Source organism: Acanthisitta chloris, unplaced genomic scaffold (assembly GCF_000695815.1).
Source record: "Acanthisitta chloris isolate BGI_N310 unplaced genomic scaffold, ASM69581v1 scaffold26979, whole genome shotgun sequence".
In the NCBI taxonomy this organism is placed as follows: Eukaryota; Metazoa; Chordata; class Aves; order Passeriformes; family Acanthisittidae; genus Acanthisitta; species Acanthisitta chloris.
Window position 1 is genome coordinate 1 of NW_008693475.1, and position 26434 is coordinate 26434.

The window sequence follows — 26434 nt, forward strand, 5'->3', positions numbered from 1 at the left end:
TAAGAGGGGCAGCAGGGCTGGGGTGTCCCTCCCTCCTCCTCCCGGCGCTGGGGTCGGGGCTCGGAGCCCCGGGAGCTCGCAGGGCTCTGCCGGCTGCGCTGCCGTCGGGGACAGCCCCGGGCGGCTCTCCCGGAGCGTCCTGCACTCCTGTCCTGTCTGCACCGCTTCAAACCAAACTCTGACTAACACCACCGGGGAAAGTAACTTTCCATGGCATAACCGTTGGGTTTGGTGCCCGTTTGATATGCAAATTTATTTTTAATATTATTTCTTCAGGGTGATTGCTGGCTGTAAACCCACCCTCCTCCAACCCTGGCATTGTAAGCTTGGTAGTTATTTTTGAGCAGTGTTTTGACAGAAAATATCGCTTCGATTTAAAAATAAAATGACATTTGGAATTAAGAAGAAAAAGAAATCGTTTCCATCCTTCTGAAGGGGAAGTGGAAAATGTTGCGAGGAGCTGATGTTTTGCTTCTGTGGAGAGAAAAAGAGGGTTCAGGTTTTCCCATTTATTTGCAACAGGGAAAACATTTAGGCCCAAAAGTTTGTATTTCCAGGGCTAAATGTTGCCTGCACGTAGAAAATGCGAATCTGCATTGCTGTAGAATGGATTATGGCATCTTTCCTAGGCTGTTGCTGGTAGACTAAAGGTTTCTTAGTAATTGAAGCTCTTCAGACCTAGTTCTTTGTTGCCTAGGTTGTTACAGTAATTTCTTAGTGTCTTAAATACCTAAATCTCATCTGAATCTGTTAAATTTCCCTACGTGAAAGGGCATCTGTTAATTCTAGAGCTGCTATCTAAACACATGTATATGGGCCTCGATTTCTAATGTGAGTAAGCCAAGTTTAAAGGGGTTAGATGAGGAAGCCTGGCTGATAATGCAGCTTGTTCCTCAAAACCAGTATTTTTTATTCTAGCTAAATTACCCAGATTTACTAAAAAAAAAGGCACAAGTGATTTGCTTTTCTTGGCACGTAAACCACAGTTCTTCTTTCTTCACGTGCACAACTGTATTGCAGAATGCTTAAACATTGTGGTTGCAGCTGGTTTTGCTAACAGGTGCACAAAGACAATTGGGGGGTCCATGCAAATCTTCATGTCAGTTAGCAGACAGTTCAGTCTTTCAGTCATTTTTCATCCCTTTGGAGGTTTGCCAGTCCTTGGCTGAGAGCTGCAGGGCAGCTCACTAGGACTCAGAGCACTACACCCCAGCATTCATAAAATTAATTCTCTTTTGGTGGTATGGAGCTTAACTTTCGCCTTTGTAGTATGGAGCTCAGCTTAAGCTGTGGATGTTGTGGCATTGTTATTGACTACTAATTTCATTTACAACTGAGTGCTGTGTGATAGGGAAGGGAACCTGGGGGAAAGAGGGCTGCCTCTGTCATATGTGGGAGAGGTTACCCTTTTTTTTTCGTATCTTTTGGGTTTGCTTGTAAAATGTGATTTTTCCCATTGGGACTGTGGCACTTGAATCGCATTCTTCTGTTGCATGGTTGCTGTGTAATAAACACCTCTAGGAAGGGGTTAAAAATACATGGTGACACAAGCAAATATTAAAATTAATAACTAGAAAAAGGTGTGGCACATAATGATTTTTAGCAATGGCTACTGTGTAACATTTAACTGGGAAACCTGAGCTGACACTAACAATCTGGCAGTGCAGTCTGCTCGCCATTTAGTAGTTGGGTAATCTGCGAAGTACTGTAAGAATTTCATTTGTGGTTCAGTATGTTCTCATGGAAATACATATGACAATAGCCTCTCAGTCTTTAGAGTTTGTAATGTGAACAGCTATCATAGCATAACCCCTAACGTTTAGAGTTAATGAGTCAGTCCCTGCCAGACTCGGGAGAGTATCTGAAAAGCCACTGGACTTTGATGAGGGAAGACTTATTACTGGCTTCCTTATTTCTGAGCCTGCAGATTACCCTTGGAACATGCCTTCAATGTTTGCTTCCTGAAAACAAGGACTGCAAACTACCTGGGGATGGGGTGGGAAAAGGAATAGGAGTTCTGACACTGACTTGATCAGGCTGACCGTGCAGTTGTCTAAAGTACCTTTGTATTGCAGCAGAATGCTGAGAAATGGTCTATGTTCTGCCTCATCATCTCTGACAGTTTTGCTTCTTTTAGATTGTTTGCTCATGCTGGTGTACAAGGATAAATCTGAACGAGCAAAAGGGCATAAGGAGAGGAGCAGCATGACCTTAGAAGACATCTGTGGCTTGGATCCTGGGCTCTCCTATGAGGGCTTGAATCACACGCTTGCAATCATCTGCCTCTCTCAAGTTGTGATGCTGGGATTTGAGAACAAGGAAACAATGTATGCTTGGGATGTACGAATCCGCTACAGTTTGGGGGAAGGTAATATTTGTTTTCTCACTTTTTTTTTTTTTTCATTTTTTCCCTCCACGGGGCAAACAATCATAAAAAAGCAAAGCTAAAATGCAAATTAAAAGTACAGTTCAGGAAAAGACCATCACTCATTTGAGAGTGAAGAGACTGGTCTTCCCCTTAGACCTTAAAACAGGTGTCCCTTATGATAGGTTTCATCTACAGTATGTGCCTGTGGTGATGGATAAGTATGAGAGCTCTTAGATTTTTCATTTTAGCCCTGACAGTGTATAGCTTTGAAACAAAATGATCAGACCTCTATTTCTGGTCAGGCAATTTATTTGGGGCTTTTGGCAACAGTATTCAGAGGGAGCCTGAATTAAGAGATTCAGAGTCCTGAGAAGAGCTTGACTAGTTCAGACTCAGTTTGCTGAGCTGCCTGCTAGGTTTTGCTAGTGCCCCATTTCAGGGAGAGGCTTCTTGCAATAAGGAGTATAATCAGACATATTCTTTCCAGCTAACTTCACTTTTCTGCATCCTTTTATTTTCTTGGTTAGCAGCTCTAAAACATACAGTGGTGAACAAAGAGTGATAATGTTGGTAATCCATAGTATCTGTCTTATGTTTGTTTAGTCATAACTAGGGAAGAAGGGTAGGTGTGTGGGAGACACACATTAGCCATCTTTGTCATTTGTTACATATGCTCTGCCATCTGTTGGGTTTGTGGGCTCGTTTGTTTGCAGTACATATGTAGAAAGATGGCCTGGGAATTTTGCAGTAAAAAAATGTAGAAGTATCAGAAGAGAGATGTATGGATGTACTTCTCAGAGCTATCAAATATGAAGCTTTGCATAACAGGAAAGGTTAGAGGAGGTTTCTCAATAAAACAAGCATGAGTAGCTGGAGTAGTGGGTACACTTCGATGATACAGCTGTGCTGTCTTCCAGTTTTATTTTTTTACTAGACTTTGGGATCTATATATACAAGGCACTTGTCCTAAAACCTGAAGGAGAATTTGAATTTCATAGGGTAGATCTGTTTTTTATAATCTTGCATTGATACAGTGCTGGGATGAAAAGAGTATTTGATCTCAATCTGGGTATGAGAGTTATGGTTGTGATTGGAGGAAATGCAGAAGTAGCAAAGAGTGTTTTTCAAGGAAAGCTGTGAATGAGCCTATTGCATGATGATGTGCAGCCATGGAGTAAAGGTGGAGTGGGAGAGAATATGTGTGTGGGTAAAGAATGCAGAAGTAAACAAGTATAATTGGTTAATCTAGCAATAATTTGTAGAAAGTTAATTGAAAAAAAGCTTAGGGCAAGGAGGATAGACCATAGCATAGAAATTTTTTTCAGGATTTTATCTTTCTGTGCAGGTTCAGTTAGGAGAAAGAAGTCAAATTACAGTGAATCTAGTTTTGAGTAGACAGAAATAGAAAAGAGAGGAGATTAAGATGAAGAGAGGATGGTGACTGGTGTCTTTTCTTAAAGTGCAGTAAGGGTGTCTTTGTGTGCCTTGAAAGTAAGGTGGCTGGATGATAAAAATAGGCTGGGACAGATGACCTCAGAGTCTGGGAAGCAAAAAAAAAAAAAAAAGTGAAAGGAGTTGACACTGTTCTTGAATGAAGACCACAGAATTGGAGGCATTTGCACTGGAGTTCCCAATGTCTTCTCTTAAGTTTTAACAGAAGAGGTGGATGTAATTCCTGCACGAAAAGAATCTGGATTAGAGAAAACAGTGGTATTAAGTGAGTTGAGGTATAGGTCAAATGTGAGAAGAGTGCTTGAACCCACAGCTCATTCTGAGAAGTTAGCATACTGCAGGTCATTGAAGAGCTATGAAGAGGAAAAGACTGGCTGAAGAAAACAATGAATTTAAGTAGTACCTTTTGAGTATACTCAGCTCTTTGTCTTCATAAAATTTTTTTTCCTAGAGTAGAAGTCAGTGGCTGGGAAGAATTTTGAAAAAAATCCAGTTTACCAAGAAAGCTGCATACAGCAAAACCTTCACTTTCAGCTATGCTTTTTCATCTACTTTGGCTTTGCTCAGATTTGGATATGCTATTTTTTGACAGTGGTCTAGAATTTGAGCTGGAGCTCTTTGTTTTCAGCAGCTGTTGTAACTTGCAACTGATTGTGTGAAGAATGTGCTCCATTCCTCATTTATGAAGCATAGAGATGCTTCTGCTCCTACAGTTTAGTTGCCAGCAAAGTACTGGGCAGATTTAACTGAGCAGAGGGGCGCAAATGACATTAAAGATTCCGTACTGAACTTTATTCATCATGATGGATTTGCTGTCTTTTTCATAGTTTATGTTTAAGCAGGTTGCATAACAACTGCGTGCCCAAAAGGGGACATCGTGTGACTATTGATTTGCTCCCTAGCAGTACTACTGGCAGAGCTGTAAGTAGAGCTGTGGTTAGTTAGATCTATCTCTGTCCCCTTGCACATTTCACTGGAATGACTTTGTGGCTAATTCTGCTGGAGCCTTAGGGAACTTACCAAATGCATGTCATAGATGAGGAGTTGACTTACAGCTCAGATCGTAACTAAGAATATAGCAAGTAGTTAGATGAGAAGCAAGACTCAGACCTAGATGAAATTCATGATGCTTGAAGAACCGTGGGCAAGAAACAAGGAAGAGTGGTTGTAATAAGTGAGATTATGTGGAAGTTACCCTGTAGATTTCATAGGCAGGTAGCTGTTTGAATGATCTTTGCTGCACAACCAAAAGTTAAATCTATGTGCTTATTGATAAACATTCCACCAAAACCCTCTGCCCAGAAATATAACATGCTTCCCTCTACCAACACAGGTGGTTGTGGGTTTTTTTTGGTTTTGTTTTGGTTTTTTTTGTTTTAGGTTGGGGTTTTTTGGGGGGGTATGGTATTGTTTTTGTTTGTTTTGTTGTTTGATGGGTTTTTCTTGTGTCTAATCACAATATAAAAGAAACTAGAGGAGTAGTGGAGGTCCAAACATGAAGTGATCCCAATCACTTGTTATTCAGAATGCAATAGCTTTGGACAAGAAAGTGGGAGACCAGCCTAGAACAACGGCTACTTTAGGTAAGGGCCTTGCAATATGTGGGATACTGGTGTTTGGATTTGAACCTGAATTTTGTAAATATGAATGAGATAGGTGTTTCTTTTTTCCCCCTCTCTACTTTTTTGAAGTTTAGACTGTGAGATATGAAGAATTAACTGTCATCTAAAAGTGTTTATTACCTATGAATCACTTAATCTCCTAGTCAGTTTAAATGTCTGGGAATCTTCCATCACCAATTCCCAAAAGAATCACAAAGGTGGAAAAATGTAATTTTCCCTGTTTTACTGCTAGGGAAGGAGTGAAGCAGTTTATTAAAGGTTGCAAATGAGTCAGTGGCAGAGGTCTGGTTAGAACTTGCCTCATTCTTTAAGCCTTGGCTTTTGGGCTCCTTGAGCACTGTGTTATTTGTGTGCATGCATGCAGGAAAGGAGACACATGGATTATTTAGAGGAGACAGAAAGAAACCCATGTAGTGTTGCAAGGATGGAAAAGGTAACTGATGTGTGGGCTGAACAACTGACTAATCTGAGATGGGGAGCAGCCTGGAAGATTTAGGCTAAATTAATGTGCCATTACGACTTCAATAATTTGTAGCATTAACTAAAGATATGGTGGTTTTTCGCAATCCTAAACTGGCATAATAGAGAGTAATGAGTTTACACCTACTTACATGAGGCTGTCTGGGCTCCATGTAGAATCTTTTTACTCGAGAGTCATGGTGTGAGCAGGCGTTGGGCCAAGTACCACAGCTGAACAGAATGAGTTACGTAACGTAAGTCATAGTACCTTACTTGTATATTCTATAGTAATTTTGTTTTCTTCTTTATTTGATAGTTCATAGATTTCAAGTCTTTGTAGCACCTGGCACTAAACTAGAGAGTGGGCCTGCTACCCTGCATTTCTGCAATGACATTCTCGTCCTTGCAAAAGACCTTCCTCCCAGTGTCATGGGGCAGTGGAAGCTCTCAGATCTGCGTCGGTATGGAGCTGTCCCAAATGGATTCATCTTTGAAGGGGGTACCAGGTGTGGCTTCTGTAAGTACAGATGGAACCTGTCTTCTAAATGTTGTTTGATACCTTTTGTAGAAATGTAAATGCTAGTCTCATTCGAAGTGCAGAACCAGTTGGGTTGTTTTGTCATACAGGCAACCTCATATCAGAGGGTCTGTTCTGAGTAGATTTCTGCAGACTTAAACCCTGGTGTTCAGTAAAAATGTGACTGAGTCCTGACTGAACATTACCCTGGCTCTCCACAAGATGTTTAGTCAAAAGTTGCTGTTGAGCACAGCAAAAATAAGGTAATTAAATTTTATGGCTTGTGTCATGCAAGAGACAAGGCAAAATGGTTTAATCTGTATAAATCCTGTGGGGAATTTTCAGCTCCTAAAAGTTAGAAACAACTCTCTGGTCCCTTTCATGTTAGTAGCTTTGTAACTTTATGGGACCATGAGATTTATGGGGTCAAAATGAAAGCAAGCAAGCTGAAGCTAGTTTCTGTAGCCTAGTAGCCAAGATGCACCTTTAGATGGAGAGGAAACCTCTTGTTCCAATGTCCAGTTTAGAACTTCTCAAATTCTCACTTCAAATAAAATGCAGAGTTCCTGTGCAAGAGCTGAAAAAGAAAGATAATTAATTCACTGGTATAATATAATTAGAAATCATAAAAGTTTGACTTTAAAATCAGAGTTTGAAGCCATGCTGAACTGATAATCAATGAGTGCAAGTGGGTAAGCAGATCACCAGTTTGGATGTGGAGTTGTTTGCGTTGCATACTGAAATGTGAAAATAATGGATTTCTTCAACTACCAGACTTAAAAATTAGAAGGTTTCAGAGCTGATCCAAATCCAAATATATTCTTTCTTGGGGCATGCATACTGTTGCTCTGCATGTTCCTTCTGGTTGCCTTCTATGGAGTGGAAAACCCAGGTTCCTGGCCTCCTTCAATCTGCAGACCTTCAAGTCTTTGTTTCCTTCCTGAGGAATGGTTGGTGTCCACAGAAAGGCCAAGAAGTTGCCTCCCTGTGTAAACAGGTGTGCAAATGTCACTCAGATCAGGAGAAAAACTGAGTATGTGTCTATAGCCTTGAGTCTGGAAGCACAACTGCAAGGGACAGACCCTAGATGGTGGTCCCTGCTCCTACACTTAAATGCTTAGTTTCCAAGCTTAGATATTACTTATATAAGAAAGCCCAGAAATATTGGGGCATATATATTTATATAGTCCCTGATTTACATTATTTAGTTAAACTGTGACATTTCTTCTGTAGCTTGTTTTAGATCTGATGTAATTGCTGTGCTCCAAGAATTTAAACTGATTTGGGCTTACTTTGGGGAGATGATGGGGTCAACATCCCTGGAGGTATTTCAGAAAAGACTGGACATGGCACTTAGTGCCATGGTCTAGTTGACATGGTGGTGTCTGGTCAAAGGTTGGACTCAATGATCTCAGAGATCTTTTCCAACCTAATTGTTTCTGTGAAATGTGGAACTGTAGGTGATGGAACCTGAATTACCTATGGTGCTGTTTTTTGCTGCCTTAAACTTACACTGGTTTCTGGTAGAATACAGGAGCTCATCAGTACCTCTCCTGTATACCTGCTTTTTTAGGTATGAATTAAGATTTATTTTTTTTTTTAATGTTACAGATGATCAGAATTAGATAAATGCTTTGAAAAGGGTCCCACTACTTCGTTGATCATTTTTAAGAAATGTCTGTCTTGGTAGCTGAGACATTTCAGTTGCCATGAAAAGGTGTTTTTGCCTTTCCCCTGCATGTGTGCATTCAAAGAGAAGAACAGTATAATCATTTTGGTACAAAATAGCCTGCCACAGTTGGAAACTCCTTACAAATTCAAACTTATATTGCTAAATTAGCTGATGCCCTTAACTGAGCACTTAAACGAGCATTACAACATTTAAATATGTGTTTAGTCTAAACATTTGATTTAATATTGCCACTAGAAGAACATGCTTTTCTAAAATAGAACCTAAATAAAAATATAACTCTGGTTATTCTTGACAGAGGAGTGTTGGTAAAGAGAAAGATCATCTTTGTTCACGTACCTGACTCTTTTACCTCAGTCCTCTGGAACTCTTGAGGAGTAGGCAAACAAGTAGCCTTCAGGAAAAAACCTGATATGTTATTACAGAAGTTGTTTTGATTCCTAAACAAAAGCACTCTCCATTACCTTGTCATGGAAACACCATATAGGATTATGCAGCCTCTATTATTAATGTTACTTTCCTGTAGGTTAAACCATATCTTTGCTCACGTTATTCCTGTGGAGCTCTGAATGCAGAGGATTAGTGAATATAAGGTTTCACTACTACTGTAATAAATACCTAATTGAAAGGAACTGATGATCTTGTGGTTAGATTGCCTCTCCTCTCCACAACAAACTCCATGAAGCCCTACACAGAAGCAGAGCTTACTTTTGGATATATCTGTGGTAGAAATGAGGCCTAAGAGGATATGAATTAGCTTTAACTTTCTGTTCCTTGTTTCCTCACAAAACTTTTTCATAAATATAAAATACTTAATTGTGTTCTGGAATTCGTTGTTCAGTGAAGGTTTTGTTCAACTCCAAAGGCTTTGGTAAAGGGAAAGCATCTGAGATAATGCTGAGATTTCAAACCTTAAAGCCAGGTGCATTTTCAAGATTTAATGAAGATTTAATTCCAAGATTTAATTTCAAGATTTAACATGAATTTATTCATAAAGAGGAAAAAGAACATTTACATTTCAATGTTTTCTTGCTTTTAACATCGCAATTGTAGAGATTAGAAAATAATTTTTTCTGTTTCTGACAGCTGCAAATAAGTTATTCTCTGAGACAAAATTTTGCTCTCTGCAGCTGAAGCTCAATTACACATACCATTTCGAAAAAACACAGGCATCTGGGCCTAGAAGTTGAGAGGTTTACATAGAGCAACAGGCTGGAAAAAAGGAGCCTTTCGCTTTCCTAAGTTGTTAGCTCAATTGGTGTGCACCAATTAAAATGTCCATTTGCCAGGAGAGTCTTGACTTGGAGGTCAACGTGAAAAAATTAAGTAGGGTAATAAAAGGGCACATTAACACTGTGAGAATTCAGGCTCTCCAATGTTCAAGTGCTTCAGGATTAGCTTCCAGAGCCTGGCTTAAAGCTGCCTTATGTTTTCTGACAGTGTCTCCTTGAAGAAAGGAGTTAGTAGTACCCTTAGCACCCTTTCAAATGCTGCTGCTGCTGCTAATTGCAGGATAAACGGGTATTTCTGTGGTCATTTTGTTGTTTTGATGCAATTAAGTACTTCTTTATTTCTTTCTTTCTACTTCTGCGTTTATTAAAAAATTAGAAGCAGTACACATGGGTTGTGTAGATTAAAACTTGTGTTTATATGCAGATGTTGTTCTGTGCTGTCTCCTACTTAGGCCTACTGGAGACTACAACCATTCTTACCTTAGTTTTAGAAGTCATGTCCCTATCTTAGGGACACCACTAAGCTGTAGGAACACCCATTGTCATTTTCCCCAGAGAGAAGAGCAGCCTGAGATGCCTTCTAAAGGGGTTTGCTCAAGGCCAGGATTGACACATATTGGTTGGACAACATGCTGATTGCCATGAAATGAACTGCCTGAGTTCATACCTGTCCTGTAGCTAAATGACTTCAGGCTCTAGCATTGTCTGGCACCTGTTAAGAGTAGTAATTCATGGGAAGGGGCTGACTCTTCCTTCCTACTTTCACACACACAGTACGGAGATCAGGGTAATTTTTGGCTGTTGTTCATTTTGAGGGTGCTTGTGCATGGGTTTGCTTTTTAATATGCTGAATTAAAATCAAACATTAACAAGATTTGGTAATACTTGGAAGTTTTATGAAATTGGCAACTTCTCTTGAATGTTGTACTGCCACAGAGGACTGGCTTAGTGTTTCAGCCTGGTGCAAGTGGTTACAAGCTGCTTTTCACCAAGTCTCTTACCCCATGGAGAGAGTGAGTGAGTCCTTCATTCTGGTAAACAGCTGCATGGTATTACAGTGATGCATACCACATATTCCTCAGCTTCCAAATGCCTGTGCACCAAATCTGTTCCAACACATGACTTAGATGTGTAATTTCTAGTAGTGAATTTCTCAGCTTTCTTAGGAAAGCAGAAAAGAACTGTAATTTCTTACTTCTATATATGCTTTTAAAACATAACTTAGTTAAGCCTCACTTGATGCCTTTTGCAAAGACCCTTGGACTTCTTCCTTCCCTTGCAATCTAGTCCTATGTAGCAAAACAAGAAAGAAAATGTTTCATGTGAGAGTTAATCAGCAATTAAGGTGCTCCTGTGAATAATAGAATCTAGAAAAAAGTATTTGTGTGTATGTTGAATTCGTATCCACATGCACATGGACATACACAGTTTGCACTAGTTATATAAAGGTCATCACATTTGCTTTTGGGATTTCCAAATGAGTGATAGTTCTTTGCAGAAATAAATGTTTGAGTTAAGCAGCCAGCTCTCATGTGTACATTTACTGGTTTGATTCCATTACAGTGAAAGTCTTGTAGAACCTCTCAGGAGTTAAAGTGGCTCTTGACGATGCTGATAAAAGAACAAAGTGGTCCTGATATACTCTTATACAGAAATATGTGAGGAATCTCTCTTTTCCTTTTTTTTTTTTTCCTGAATGGCAACATGGATGTGTAGGATTTTGCTGAATTATCAAGCCACATAGTGTATCGTTGTGCTTGAGACATGAACATCCTCTGCTATGTAGTCTCTACGTCCTGCTTGCTTATTATGCATGGAACACGAAAGTTGTGTTCAGAGTCCAGCAAAGCCTTGTGTTGCCCTGCTCCCCCAAGAAAGGCTTCTGGTATCGATGTGATTCATGGGGGAAGAGTCAGACTTAATCATCCAAGATTAGGCAAACTGATCTCCATAGATTCCCTCTACTCTGTGCAGGCAAGCAGAAGTCACCTCAAAGGAAAAGCTGAATTTCAGATAATTTCTGAATATATACTTTGCACCCAGTTTTGGTTTTTTTTCTAATTCTGTGTTATCTGACTTTGGCATCCCTCTGGGAGAGAAAATGGGGCAAGACTGTGACTGAGTCACCACGAGAAACCTTCATACCTGTCAGACTGTGTGATTAGTGTTGTAATATCCTAGATGAATCTCTGATCCTGAAGCCAGGGTGTGTATATATTTCTTTGGCTGAAGAATTTTTGATCAGCAACATCTGAAGAGATGCAAATGTGGTGGAGTGACAAATCCAGTTACAAAGATGCTGCTAACAATGTTATCTTGAATAGATTTAAGCAGAACAGGCAGAGACTTAGATGTGGCATAATTGAGAATGACAAAAGAGTGTGGACCAGAATACGCTTTTCCTAGAGTGGTCAGTTTACTGCTTGCTGCTTATATCTGATTTAGTAAAATAGTTAATTTGGTTTGTGGCCCATTCTTTATTATCCTCTTTCTTTGAATCCCACTGCCCTTTGTCAAACTGTCAAAAGTGTATCCATTGCTTATGTGTGGAAAGTGGAGGGGATACAGTCATTCTGGTCAAGATCAGCTCTCCTTCTTTGAGTAAAATTGGCAAAAATACTTACGCAACTCAGAATTCACTAGAGACATACAGAAGCCAAATGTATGTTCAGGTCAGGGGCTCAAGTCCCTTGGAAAGTAACGTGCAAAACCCACTGCAGATCTAAGGTTTGGTATTCTAGTTTTCCATCCTGCATGACTCTAGTGAACTGGCAGCACTTCTTCAAGGTCTAAATATTAATTTAATTTCCTTTTGTGTCTGCTTATTGTTTTGGGTGTATTTTTTACTTGAAATTGCTTGTTACTTCTATGGTCTTTTGCTTGCAATTTTAAGATAATAATTTATATTTTGCTGATGTGGTTTATATTTGGACTGACAATTCTCAAATAAAATGTTCTGTGGAGCTCTTCTAGTCTTTCCTGTTGTCCATGTAGCCATATATCATGTAGCTCAGAACTTGTTTGTTTATTTAGTGATTCTCATTCTAATTTTGCTTGGGGCTATTCTTAATGAATGGAAAGCAAATATCAGAATAGAGCAAAGGGTAAAGATCTGATGACAACCTGTGGAGTTGTGTTACATTCTGTTAATAATAGTCACATAGGACTTAGTGTAGGAAAATTTATACTATAATCCAGCAATATAACCAAATCCTAATTTGTTGGCATATAAAAAATTCCTCTTGGTTAAAACTGGATAAAAGTAGAATTAACTTGGCTCATTTTGTTGAATAAACTCTTAGTATCCCTGGCACTTGCATAGCTAACATTTCATCTGCAAAATTTTAGTGGTAAATAAGAATAAAAGACCAGGACAGCTGTTGAGAATAAAGCTACCATTTTGTCATTTGCGGGGAGTGGCTGGAACTAGATGATCTTTAAGGTCCCTTCCAATCCAAGCCAATCTATGAATCTATGACATTACTCTAAGTTCCTGAATGTCAGGAAATTATCATAAATTCTTAGGTAGCTATGGAATTTGTGATATAGTGCATTGTGCTGACCTGATTTTTTTATTTCTTTTTCCTGGAGAATGTCTCATTGACTTCCTGTGGCCTGCACTTAATACTCTTTGATTGCTATGTTATAAATAGCTTCAGCTAAATATATTTCCAATGTATCCAGGTAAAACCCACATATTTATGTTGTGCTTTCTTGCAGGGGCTGGTGTCTTTTTCCTCTCTTGTGCTGAAGGAGAGCAGATCAGCTTTCTGTTCGACTGTATCGTCCGTGGCATCTCCCCGACCAAAGGCCCTTTTGGTTTGCGTCCAGTCCTACCAGGTTAATATAGGAAGTATAGAGTAACGGAGCGAAGTAGGAACTTGCCATGTCTCACACTTATTGCTGTGGTTGTAAGAACAGCTTGCAGACACTAAGGGTGTGGAGAGTGCAAAGTGGTTTTCATTCCGAAATGTCACACTACAGATTTATAAGTTGAATGTAACCAGTTTCCCCCTGCTGCTCTGGCTTATTCATATTTCTGATGATATTGCTAACTTTAGCTCTCTCTTATTTAACAGTACTAAAAGATGGCAATTTACCTGAAAGGAATCCTAACGTTTAGTTTTAAACTTACACGTTTGAACTTGGATCCATGTCTGCATTGCTATTTTGATAGTCTAATGGAGAACTAACTTCTAGAGCATTTTGACTTCATCCAAAACACTAAGTTCTAAGTCTTGTTAACCTCAGAAAATATTGTCAGGCCTTCACATCACATTTCAGTTTTGCAGTTTGAGGTCCTTTTCTGCTGTGCAAGGATTAAATTCCTTTTCCTATTTCATGGTAAATGCTGCATGCACTGTGACGTTCAGAGAAGAAATTGGGTGGTGTGATAGTAAACCCTATTGCCTTTTGACTTCAGCAGATGGAGTACAATATTGAGTCAGAATTACTGTCAAACAGGACAAAAGTGTAGAAATGAGACTGCAGAAAAATATCCGTGACTTGGCAGTGGAAGGCAGTGGGAATAGGCTGTAAGTGGGAATAGTGGTGAATAAATGGGATAAGTGGAATAAGTGAGAATAGGTGAAGGATGAGGTGGGATTTGTAGGAAATACTGAGAGTTTCTGTGTAAGTGTTAATAAGTGTTTGACATGGCTTTATTGCTATTGTAAGATTTAGATAATTTCAGGAAGGAAATGTACTGGAAAATATTAGATCTGGATGTGAAGCTTTTGAAATTAAATTATAAAAGTTAAAGTAAATGCAATAAAAAAGGCTCAGTTCATGTTTGCTATCTCATAGTTCTAACACTGAATTGAATTAAATAATCAAAAAGAATAGTTGGCAAAAAAAAATTCTTCCTCCATGGTGATCTGTGTTTACATTCAACTAAGTAGAGGGTTAAAAAAACCTAAGCAACTAAACCCCAGCAAAATAAACACAAAAATTAGTGCTGATATTTAAAGCTTTCCTATTGAACATGTTTTTCTGCTTATCTAAAACTGTATTACATATATATAACTCCAAAGTCTTTCATTTAATAAAAATTTGTGTCCAGAAAAAAATAAGTCTACAAGCAACTATTCTGTTGTATTTTTGTAAAAAAATATTGTTTGAAATTTTAATTTTAGATGGCACATTATCTGAAGAATCCTTTCTTAGAGGCATGCAGGAGTAAATCTGCTTTCACATCTTAGCTATCGGTTCTGGCATTTGTGGGTTGTTGTGCATAGCCACAGACACATTCCCTTCCCTCCTGTAAGAGCTCTGACCTCACCAAAGTTCATCAGGAGGATGTAGAACATCCTGGAGATGATTTGGTATTTTTTGTAAGAGTGGACCTCTTTTCTGAGGTCTTTCCAATTTCTCTTCTGTGCATGATGGATGTGCCACTAAAATGAAGTGAAGATCTACTCAACCACCTGATTACATCTTGTTTCCCTGGACAGGAGAAGTGTTTTCTAGGGAACTGTGCCCATGTTTTTGCAGGCTTCCCTGCTTTAGCCAAGCTACCTTGACCTCTCTAACTTTCATTTCTGTGTATCTTTACCCTTGTCTCTTCCAGTTTGTTGTCACTCCCTATGTACACATCCCTTCATAGAAAAAAAATTATTTTTTATGTTCTTCTTTTATTATCACATGCAGAAGCTTGCACAGACCTGTTTAAGGCACATGCACATGTGCAATACTAGTGATTCATCCATAAACTAATTTTCCTCAGCAAGTGTGTTGTTGCACAGAATGTACTGTATTGTTTGAAAAGGCCAAGTCTACCAGCTGCATACTGAATTTCAAGTATTGAAATTCACCCAACCTTTTGAAAGGATTAGCTATTAAATAGATTAATCACCTGCACACTTCAGGTAACTAGATCAAAACTCCAGACTGGGGTTTCTACCAAGAAACCTCTAGTCAATGTTATTCATACTTATGCAGTGCAGAATGCTACACAGCATCAACTGTACTTTATGTATGCAAAGTTCTGCTTTTGTGTAATTTAAAAGCTTTTAGAGGAATCAGCCTTCTCTCCACAGTTTGCTATTTGAACTTGGCTTGTTGCTGTTGCTTGTACCTTTTCCATTTTAAGCGTGAAATATGCTTGAAGAACAGTTTGGTATTTTCAAGAAAGGAAAACACACAAAGGGCCCTTGTACAGAGAGAGAAGGTAAAATGGTAGAAAAAGTCACATTGGCAGTGTTGGACACCAACACCCAGTGCACAAATGTAATGTTGTGCAGTCAACATCTGTGTAGTTTCTTTGTAAAAAGAATAATGAATGAAGCCAATTGCTTCATGTACAAACACCTCAACCATATGGTTAAAAGGAATGCTGAAATATTTATGTGTTAGCATGAAATTAATTGGGAATGGTAGACACTGCTTTGAAGAGAACTGGAAAATGACTGGTTTTCTTACTTTTACTTGCTGCAGTGATTCCTAAAACACAGTATCTAAATGGAGTTTGTAAACTGCAAGGGATATTTGCTCAGGGATAATATTCACAGCTTTTCAGGGTTGTGGCTTTAAAAAGTATACCTTAATTTCTTAAAAGAATTTGTTTTTAGCACAGAGATACATGATTTCTCTATGTATTTTATTATGTCATCTGTAAAATATGTAATGAAAATCCAGTGCAGTGGAACTCACAAATTTGACTGACCATTGCAAGGTATCACAATCTGGTCTAATCTCTCATAGCAGACCTGCCTTGAGCAGCAGGTTAGACTAAAGAGCTCCTGAGATCCCTCCAACCTGTATTGTGTGATTTTTTTGAAATGGGTATCAAATTAATGTTCTCATGATAAAAAATAATTTTAGTATGTGTACATCCAAAATAAAATGGAAAGGGAGAAGAATAATAGATATTCTACACTTTATTACTTGTGGTACTTGTTTTGGGAGTCCACTAAGTCTTCAAAATTGTACCAAAATAGTCCTATTGCTAGCTCCTTTAGCAGGTTGAAGGTTTTGATTTGTTAAAAGCTGCATGACCAGGTCTCATAAACAAAGCCTGAAGACATATGGCATTGAGTGGGAATGCAATGGTGGTGTAGGTATAGGCATCTGTAGATGTTTTCAGGCAGTGTAACATTTTAAATAAAGGACTCAAGTGACTGATGAGATGTCTTTGGATGGCTTGTTTTCCCCAGCTACTAGCTGGAAGGTAATTGGCTACTAGCATGGTGTCATTTTTTTTCCTTGACAAGATACTTAGAAATCAGATTAGAGAATTTTACATTCTGTCTTGACAGAAGTCTGGATATTGATTTAGTAATGGACCAGTGATTGCATGGTTTGTAATCTATACTGAATTTGCATGCATATTATTTGAGAAGTGTTTGTTAATCAGGTGTGTCTTGAATTCCTTCTTTTGACTAGCAAGATTCATGTTGAATGCCAAACTGAACACAGCAAAGGCCCAACAGCCACCAGTGATATCTCTGATCAGTGGGCAGACCAGTATTTGCTAAATATGGCTAAGACTATATGACAGTCTAGTCCTGCAGTCTGGAAAGACCCCAGGCGTAATGTTGATAGTCTTGATGCTCTCTTTTAATTTTGGAAGCTTTTTTGGGGCTCCTTTGTGACTGACTGAATGTGTATAGTGCTGCTTGCTGAGGATCTATCTGATGCTCTTTCTTTTTGTTGAAGCTTGATACTTTTGGCCACTGCAAGACAGCTCTGTGGCTGCCTTCTGCAGTATTTGTACCAAGTGGATCCTCCTCAGACTTGTAGGACATCTTCTCATTCCTCCAGACATCTTACAAGGGGTTGAGATGTTAGCAAGAAGGTGAGGGTCCAGGCCTGGTTTACCAATGGGCGGAAGGAAGTGAGGAAGGAAGGAAGGAAGGACGTTAGTTAGTTCAGCCTAACTTACCTAATTTGGTTTAATGGAGTAAGTAGCCAATATTACATTTTAAAGATGCATATAATCAATTAGGTAGTGAATACAGCACATTTTTTTCCTGACAGGTGCTTATTGCACTACCCTGGAGCTTTGAATTACTGTGTTGCTTTATTCATATATTACCAAAGCATGCAACATCTCCCACAATGAGCAGCTGATGTGGCTTTAATGAATCCTCACCAACGGACTACAAAAATAAAATCTCCATCAGAGGCATTTTTAGTCCAGCTACATTTGATGTAATCATTCTACTTTGACCCAAAACAATGTTTAAGAAGATTTCAATGACTGCCTCACACAAAAGTTTTTTAACTCTTAGCAAGGGATCCATTTTTGTTTGGAAAATGTTAAAACATTTTATTAATTGAAGGATCTGAGTGAATCTAATGGCCTAAATTTCGCAGGAGCAAATCACATGACAGGATACATTTGTTAAGAGTTCGGGAAATGAAGCTACTAATTGCTCTTAGAGCTGTTGAAGCTATTGTAGGATGTTGTGTGGGCAGAAGCTATCTGAACTTCCTTGGGCAGCTGTCTCAGTACTGGTCATGCTGCTTCTGTCTGCCTGAGTTACTAGTATGGTAAATTGCCACACAGTTATTTAGAGTTTGTGTATTGGGCATACACAAGGTATAGGAAGATGCCAACAAATCCAACTTTGCTGCTGAAAAAACCCTCTCATTTTACAGTTTTTTGGCCATAATTCTACACTCATGTGACAGGAGGTCATAGGTTATGTGCTTCAGTAAGGACTGGTCTCTAAAAAGTAGCTTAAGTCCATAGTCTGATCTTATAGCAAAATCTCCTCATTAGATCTTGGTAGTCTCTGCTGCTTATTAGTATAATAGTATTATAATATTAGTGTATATTATTAGTATAATGATATTAGTATAAGAATCTGAAGCTACTGTCTGTTGCATCTCTGGTTTGACTAATTTGCTGATCTGCTATGTCAACTTTATACCGAAGTGCTCATAGAACATCTTTGTTGAACCTATTTTGGCCATAAGGGCATTTAACTAGATGGAGCAGAGGACATTAAAAAATTGATTCAAGCAGTAGTTTGTATCTCTGTGTGCTACTGAGCAGATCCTTGCATGGACATGTCTGGGTTGCGCCATAGGTGCTGGTGGCCAGATTTTGTATTTTTCTTTGGCAGAGGTCCATATGGAAGCCTTCAGGGTTTCATTTGAGTAAGCAGTTGCACAGGTTTGAACTAGTCAGTGCTTAATACAAGTTGTCTTGCAGTTTAAATAGGAATGGAGACCTAACAAAATAATCCATATCAAACAGTCCTATATTCTGTTCTTCAAGTCAAGTTTGAAAGGTGTCAAGCACTCTTTGAGCTGGGAGATGCAGAGGTCACAGACCCTATTTGTCATGGGTGTTATTGTCTTGTCCCTGTTAGAACACCTTTGGTTTCTGACGTGTTGTTATAGATGGACTGTGTGTGTCTGGCTTTGTCTGATAATCTTATCCAAACTGCAGACTGCTAAAGATGGAAATCTCCTCTACATGGGAAAGAAAGTTCAGCATTGTCACTTCTGTTCCTGTGATACACTTGGATCTATCCAGGGCAGACCAGAAAGTGTTTTTCAGGTAGTTAATAATGTAGGGAGATCCCATGGAGCCTCAGCTCACCTGGCACTGCTCCTTCCCCTGATTGTGAACTTGCTTTGGCTGCTGTGTTGACAACATCAAATCCAAGTCTTTTAAAACTAAGAGACCTGGGATGAAAATGAAACAGTTCTTCCATCATTACAACTGGTTTTGCCTTACTAACTCAATCACAGCAATGTATAGCCAGCCCTTTTCATCCTTTTTATCCCTCTTATTAAATGATTCAATGGTTTTGTGGTGTGCTACTGCTACCCAGTTGATCAGATATACAAGAGCAGCAGTTGTGAGGAAGATAATCTGTTTTATCTGTTGTCAATTACTTTACTTACCTATGTATTCATAAGAACTACTGAATCTTCTGATGCTGAACAAGTCAGCAGACCATAGCCTTTGCAACTGCTGAACATGGCACACTTGTCAGAACTATCTGCAGGAATCTGTAAGGTTTCTCTTGGGATAATGGTTATGATTACTTCTGATACCTGTTTTTATTGTTGTTCCTGGCTGGAAACAAAATGATTTAGAGGAAAGCAGCCTGTTTTACTGATGAAAGTTCTTCCATGTTCCGTGTAACTTCTGGTCTTTCTTTTAAATTGGAATAGAATGAGCATTCTTTAGCGAAGTAATTTTAGCTGGAATAGCAAACTCACTAAATTGTATGGGGAAAATCCCAAATAGTACCTTTTAGGAGTGGTCTCGCACATGAAGACAGAGAGACATCAGGTTGCTTATTTAACCTGATTTCTGAACTTAATGGCTTTTTGAACATCAAACCTGAAAGCAAAGTATTTGTGATCTAGGTGAACTGGATTGGAAGGTGTCAGAATTTAATCACTCTGACTTTATGATGTAGATTTGTAAATTTGTAGAACAAAAAATTTGGTCTTTCTCAATGTTAAAATTCCCAATGAGTTCAGTGAATTCAGGACACATTTTACAGGCCAAATTAGCTTCAAGTCCTCTAGACCTGCTGGATGCTAATGTTTATCTCTGTAGCTATTGCCTTTGGTGCTGTTCTCTTCTGTGTTCTGTCCCTGGTGGTATCTCTTACAGACATTGGGTATAAGATCTGTAGATCTTTGGCACTTCAAATTTTAACTTATTGTGTAGCACATCTACAGGATGTGCTTGAAGGCAGATTGTCCCATACATTCTTCCAATCAGCATTTCAAATGTAAGAATATCTAACATTCTTATCTAACATAATGTCTTTTTTCTTTCTCTCTTTTTTTATGTATTTCTGTGTTTTTTTCCTTTACTTATTTATTTATTTATTTTCTGTTTCTATTTAAAGATCCAAGTGCAAATCCAGCCTATTCAGAAGAAAGATTGGCTCATGAAGCTTTGCAATTAGAAAAGCGCTTAAGCTTGCTGTCCCATACAAGTCGCCAAGGCAGTGGAGGTGAGATACCTTTAATTAAATAAAAATGATTTCTTTTTCTTCATTCACAGGCATTAGCAGTAAGAACCTGCTACAAGATGTGGAGCTTACAAGAAAAATATGGGTTCTGTTTCTTGTGGGGCAGTTCTTTAGCAGCGTTGTCTGAAGTCTTTTGATATAGGTTGAAGGTTTTCAACTCAGCAGAGTGAGTTTTCGATCAAACACTATTAACAAAGGAAAACCATTTAGTGCACTGAGTCCTACTGAATTTTGCATGTTTAACCTAGAAAGAACTGTCTGCATCAAGTCTGATATCTGCTTAAGTACCTGACTCACTCCAGCCTGTGAGATGGACTGACTTGTATAGTTCACACATCAGGCTTACAGGCAGATTTTTGTAGTAAAACCTAGGACTCCTGTGCTTTGCTTCTAAGTGCTGTTATTCTTGTACAGAGAGCAAGAATCTCTACTTGTCTCTTCTGGAGTTGTTAATGTATCCAACTAGAATTGTTGTCTAGCACTGGATTTGTAAAAGGGCCTGTGCCCTGAACTGCCACTTGATTTGCTTAATAGCAGAAGTTAGATCCTCAAAACATCTGCTTTGCTCTTGACTCTAAAGCCTACAAGGCCCTGTGAAGATCCTCATGAGCTTAATAATGTACTTCTATACATGTCCATGGCTGTTTTAGCCTAGATGCTGCAGGGTAATATGGTTTGTGACTAAATTCCTGTGAGACTTCCTAAGTTTTTTCTTAATTAGCATATAACTGCTAGACTTGACTAAGTTGATAGAAAACAAATGAGATGATAGATAAGCTTATCTGGGCTTTATTTATCCAGTCAATCTGGCCAGAAAACATGGCCTAATTTCATATACACTTTCTGCCTCTGTTTTCACGTGGATTTTATTAAGAAAGAAGAAGATAACATTGTGGCCTACGTGTGTCACTACAAGAAAGTGTTTTTGTGTTTGTTTGTGTTTTGTCCTTATGCTCTCTCATGCAAATGTTGAACTTTTTTCTTCCATATTCTGTCCTGGGTTGCAGTAGTTATCTGTAAAAGTGCACTTCTTGCAAGTATCAGTGAGGAAAAAATTTATTTCAATATGTGCATAAAGGAATCACAGAAGATCTTTATGTATATAGATATGTTTCTATAACAGCAGGAGTCTCATTTTTATTTGTACAATGATGTATGGTTGTATTTTGGTACAGTAACCCAATTAACTATATGGAAGCAAAATATGTTTGGAAAGGGGAGAACTTGATGGATAAACTTTAAAAATTTAGCCCTAAATGCATTATGTTGCACAATGTGGTAGGGTTATGGCAAGGTAACATAGTATTTAATTTTATTTATCCGGTGGGGATATGAGTTATTGCAGGAATTCTGGCTTTCTTACAGCAGTTCCCTTTACAAAAAGCAGATGGAATCCCAGGGTCCTTCCTGTTTGTACATACTTGCCATGCTTCAGTCTTCTGATTGTGTTTTAAACATAGGTTGATGTGTTTTCTTCTTTTCTAGGAGATGATAGGAGTCTTTCAAGCTCATCTTCAGATACCAGCCACTCAGACGTCAGTGTTGGGAGCAGATTGACAGTTTGGCCTGAACAGTCTTCGGCCAGCACCTCTCAAGAGAGCCATGGACTGGCAGCTGCGAAGGGCATTCATCTTGGGGAAGAAAAAACCCTTCCAGAAGGGGCACGTGGCACCACTAAACCACCTCCGAAGCCCCTCCGATCCAGACAGCTGCAGGAAATAGGTCGTCAGGGTTCTTCCGACGGTGGAATAGCTACTGGTAGTCACTCTTCTTACTCTGGAAGCTTCTCTTCCTATGCTGGGAGCTTGGATATTTGCCATGGTGATGAGTTTGGATCATTGCTAAGCTTGCCATTGAACTTTCCTTCGGATCAGAGTTTATGTACTTGTCCTCACGGTGAGCCCCAGAGAGGTGTGGGATCAGAGTATCAGGTTCCCAGCTCTCTCAGACACATTTACGATATCCCCAGGAGTGTGTTGCAGGCAGCTTCTAAAGATGTGCAGCCGAAGAGTGCGGATTCCACACTACCCAAGGACCAGGCTCTATCTCCTCAAGGTGCTAGTGACCCAAAACTGCTACGACCACACTTGGAAGCACGGAGGGTACCCGAGCACAGCCAGGACAGAGGGAGGCCTTCACCCTTACTTGCAGAAAGCAGCAAGGACTCAAGTGATGAGACATATGTGGATTTTGTTTCACGGTGGTCAGACACAAAAACACAAGGACAGGTGTCAGACTCCAAAAGTAGTGAGTTGTCACCACCTAGTGGGGCCTCAGCTGACCCCTGTGACACATGTAGCCCCCACCTTGGGATGACAAGAGCTCTTTTTTCAGCTTGTCCAATCTGTGGTGGACTAAAGGTAAATACCTAACACTGAGCAGATGTTAACAAACTTTAGTTAATATAGCATGATTAATTTAAAATTACCTAAGTTGTAGGTGATAAGTAATATTGTTTCCTTTACATTTTGAATGGGTAATAACTTTTGGTGTTGTTTATGCTCAAATGGAGAGTCTTAGCATATGGTTTTCTCAAAATTCTGTGCCTGGTCAAGAAAAGACTGAACAATATAGGTTACAAGTCATTATTTTTAAATTGGCCAATTTTGGCTTTGGATGTATGTAAGTGAAAGAGATAGAAGATTTGCAGGCACTGGGAGGGCTGAAATTGTCATATAATAGCAAGCTAGCGTGACGGGCATTGCTCTGTCTTGGTTTTACAAAGAAGAAAGAAGGGAGGTGAAATAGTATGTACTGCTCTAAAAGTGACCAGAGTGGATATTTTTATTTTATTGATATTGATCTTTTTCTTTTCTTTATCACTGTAGTCTGAACATGCCTTGCACAAGAAGCCAGATTAGCCAAGTTTCTCACTGGGAAAATACAAAATAGTCAAGTCACCATGGCCATTCATAGCAGATCAACTAATCCAGGGCTGTAACTGGGCAATGATAGATACTTTGGAGGACGTACACATAAACTCATTTGCAGTTCATGAACAGGACAGTTTATTTGCAGGAAAAATTGTTTTGGATCACCAGTCATGTAAAGACTTAAAACCTAAACTACAGAGATTCATATACCTTTCTAAACACATTTACCAATATCTGTTACTATTATATTCTTATAAATTCTTTCTGAACCCTGCTACATTCTTGCCTTTTTATGACAATAAGCTTTATACATCAGTTATATATTGCATGAAGAAATTGTATCAGTTTTTATTGATTCTGGAGAAGATTTTTTTTTCATGAATATTTTTGCTGAACTAGAAGGAGGGTAAAGCTGCTTTATTAGTGAGCCATTGAAAGGTTGAGAAGGTTAGATGAATGCTCAGATTAAGGACAATGTGTGAAGGATTCAGCAAGTGAGACTTCTTGAGGAATTAAATACTGCCATTGAAGTGTGTGCATTCAGTAAAGGATGTGAGATTACATAAACCACACCTATGAAAAGGGCTTGAGCGTATAGTAGGTGACGAAAGACAAATTAAAAGGTTATAAATGTGAGGGATTATTTTATTCTCATGAAGTGTTTCATGCATTTGCACTGTTGACTGCCTTCACATGTCTGAAAAAAAGAAAGTGCTGCCTACCTCAGGCACTTGTATATCCGGTGTCATAGCACCTTGGACGTTACTTTGTCATGTACTTGCAGCATTTGGGGTGTAGGGAGACCCTTGAGTGAAAGGCTTCATAAGGTTTTGTCTACATTAATTAGTAAGATCAGTGATCTTCCAAGACCATCCTTGCCAGCCATCTGCACCAAAGGCCCACACTAGCCCTCTAGCCCAATTCTCAGAGCTTGGCTGGGTGCAAGGAGCTCAGATTCAGCCTCCCATTTCTTTCTGCTGTGCGGGCAGTGGGATGCACAGCAGTGTATCTGCTGATGGCTTCCTGTGTCTGCTGCCTGGGGTTAGAGGGAACCTGGGAAAAATGCCTCATTCTGATTCCTAGAAGGGCTCTGTTTTGGGATCAGAGTGCTCAAAGGTGGCTTTCTTATGAGCAGCGAGGAAAGAAATGGTTGAGGAACAGTTAAGTCACATGGTCTAAATGGTTCTGGGCGATGCGAATTGTCAGTTTAGACATGAATTGATCAAATCTTACCCTGAATATTTGTGGGAGACAGGAAGCTGAAAGTGAATATTCCATTGTATATATTCAAAACCATTAAAAGCTAAACTATGTCACTACTTTAACTACCTGTTGACTTCAACAACATAGATCCCCATGACTTTTATTGTAAAGTGATCTCAGGTTTCATGGTGTTTCTAGTTGCCCTAATAGTATAAGCTGGCAAGAATTCCAGTTATTTTCAATATTTAGACAAATTTAATAATAAACGGTGTTGCAAGCCTCTTTTTGTTTTAGCATGAGATATGCACATCTGCTAATTTTTTTCTTTTAGACATCCATTCGTAAGCAGTCAGAAAAGAAACATCATTAAATGGGATGATTCATGAGTTTATTTTTACTTTGAAAGAAAAAATGACCTTTTGATACATTCTTCTGAGCTGCCAAGATGAGCGATTTTAGCAGTATTTAAAGGACAGTGTCTTTGGTGTTTCTCATGATGAACTCAGTAAAAACACAAATCCATACTCCGTAACTAAAAAATAATTCTTATTCCTTGTGCTCTGAACAGGATATGTTAAAGATGCAGTTAGGGTCAGAAGGAGCTGATTTATGGATTATTGAAGATATCAGGTTTTGCGTTCAAAAGGTTTTAGTGTTCCAGTGTTTGGAGTTCCTCTGCAATTTCAAGTTAAGCTGTCAATTAAATTGTATTAATGGTTTTTAAATGCCTACTATTTAAAGTGAGTAAGTGACCTGAGCAGAGGAGAGACTACAGCAGTAATTAAGGGTATAATCATTTGTTTGTTTTCTGCCCTCTATGTAAACTCTGGCAAATGGAGGTTAGGCTTGGGCATGCTGTGTGTGCATGTTGGAGTTCAGCATGTGCAGAGCTGGAGACAGTTTGCAGGATGAAGACATGCGTATTTGGAGGGCATGGTGATGTTCATGATTGGGACTGGCTTGTTAAGAACCACCTGCTCCACTAATGACAAGGACCATGATGAACATAGGGAGAACATACCCTGGGAAACTCCCAAGGCTCAAACAGAAAATAGGGCAAGGAAGCCTTTCTGTTTCACTCTGCATGAAGAATAGAACCAGCATGAAGAGAGTCACTAAATATTGCTTCTATTATTTCTATATTGTATTTCATATTAGACATTAGGGATTAATTAGCAAGCATGCAGGGTGTTTTGCTTTCTGCTGTATGTAACTGCAGTGTGCTCAAGAGGTCCTTTACAAACTTCACAAGGCGTGTCTTGGCTATGTAATTTTACCTGGTTGATTTCAGTGCTATAGATGATTGCAGAGATTAATTCATTGTGTATTGTATCATTTAAACTCAGAATGTTGGATTGTTACAGAATTTCTGAGTAAGCTGTAAAGATTTGTTATTAGCCTTTACTTATTACATTTTCAGCTACTTAACTAATACTAATTTGATTAATAGAATTTCATTGTACGCTTGTTGCTCTGTAACTTTATTTGATGCTAATGTTTGAGAAATGTCAATTTTTTTATAGGGTGTCTTTTTTTTACACCACCATTGTTTGTAAATTTTCTTAGAAGTCTGAAAAATAAAATTATTTTCCAACTGGTTTTGTTCTTTTCCATCTGATAAGTATTGGCTTTAGTTTTGCTTTGCTTTTTGTCCCCTGACCTTCATCTTGCAAGTTGAATTAATATGGAATGATTATGGCTGTCTCTTCATACTACTTAGTGTTATATGCAAATCACTGTTGACAGCTTGAAATGTGCCTATTAGTAGGAATTGCATTTATTTATGTCTAGCTCACACTAATCTCATATTTATGGCAGTGGGAGTTCTTATTTATGTAGAAATATAGTCTTGATTACTGTTTTGGTAGCTAACTTACCATGATAGTGGAGAAAAGAACTTGTCAGTTTGTGTGTGGCTCTTGTCATCAATGCTGTATTTGTATTCAGCCACCTACTTTTGTTGATCATTTTAAAATACCAAAACCTTCTTGGAGGCAATGGTCTCAAATTAGGAGCTGGTCTACTCAAATCCTCCGTGAGGTACTTGTAGAGTTCCTGCTACCACA

General features: G+C 38.8%; 1 protein-coding gene across 1 annotated transcript in view; it reads left to right on the plus strand.

Moving 5' to 3' along the window:
• Positions 1 to 2142: 2142 nt before the first annotated feature.
• Positions 2143 to 26434, plus strand: part of DOK7 (docking protein 7) — a gene marked incomplete at its 3' end in the record, with an annotated part of 42551 nt that continues 18259 nt past the window's right edge. The window contains exons 1-6 of the mRNA XM_009083091.1: positions 2143 to 2368; positions 6218 to 6418; positions 13061 to 13180; positions 20167 to 20274; positions 21778 to 22652; positions 25137 to 25207. Of these exons, the coding sequence (XP_009081339.1) occupies positions 2149 to 2368; positions 6218 to 6418; positions 13061 to 13180; positions 20167 to 20274; positions 21778 to 22652; positions 25137 to 25207 (1595 nt within the window). The remainder of the gene's footprint in view (positions 2369 to 6217; positions 6419 to 13060; positions 13181 to 20166; positions 20275 to 21777; positions 22653 to 25136; positions 25208 to 26434) is intronic.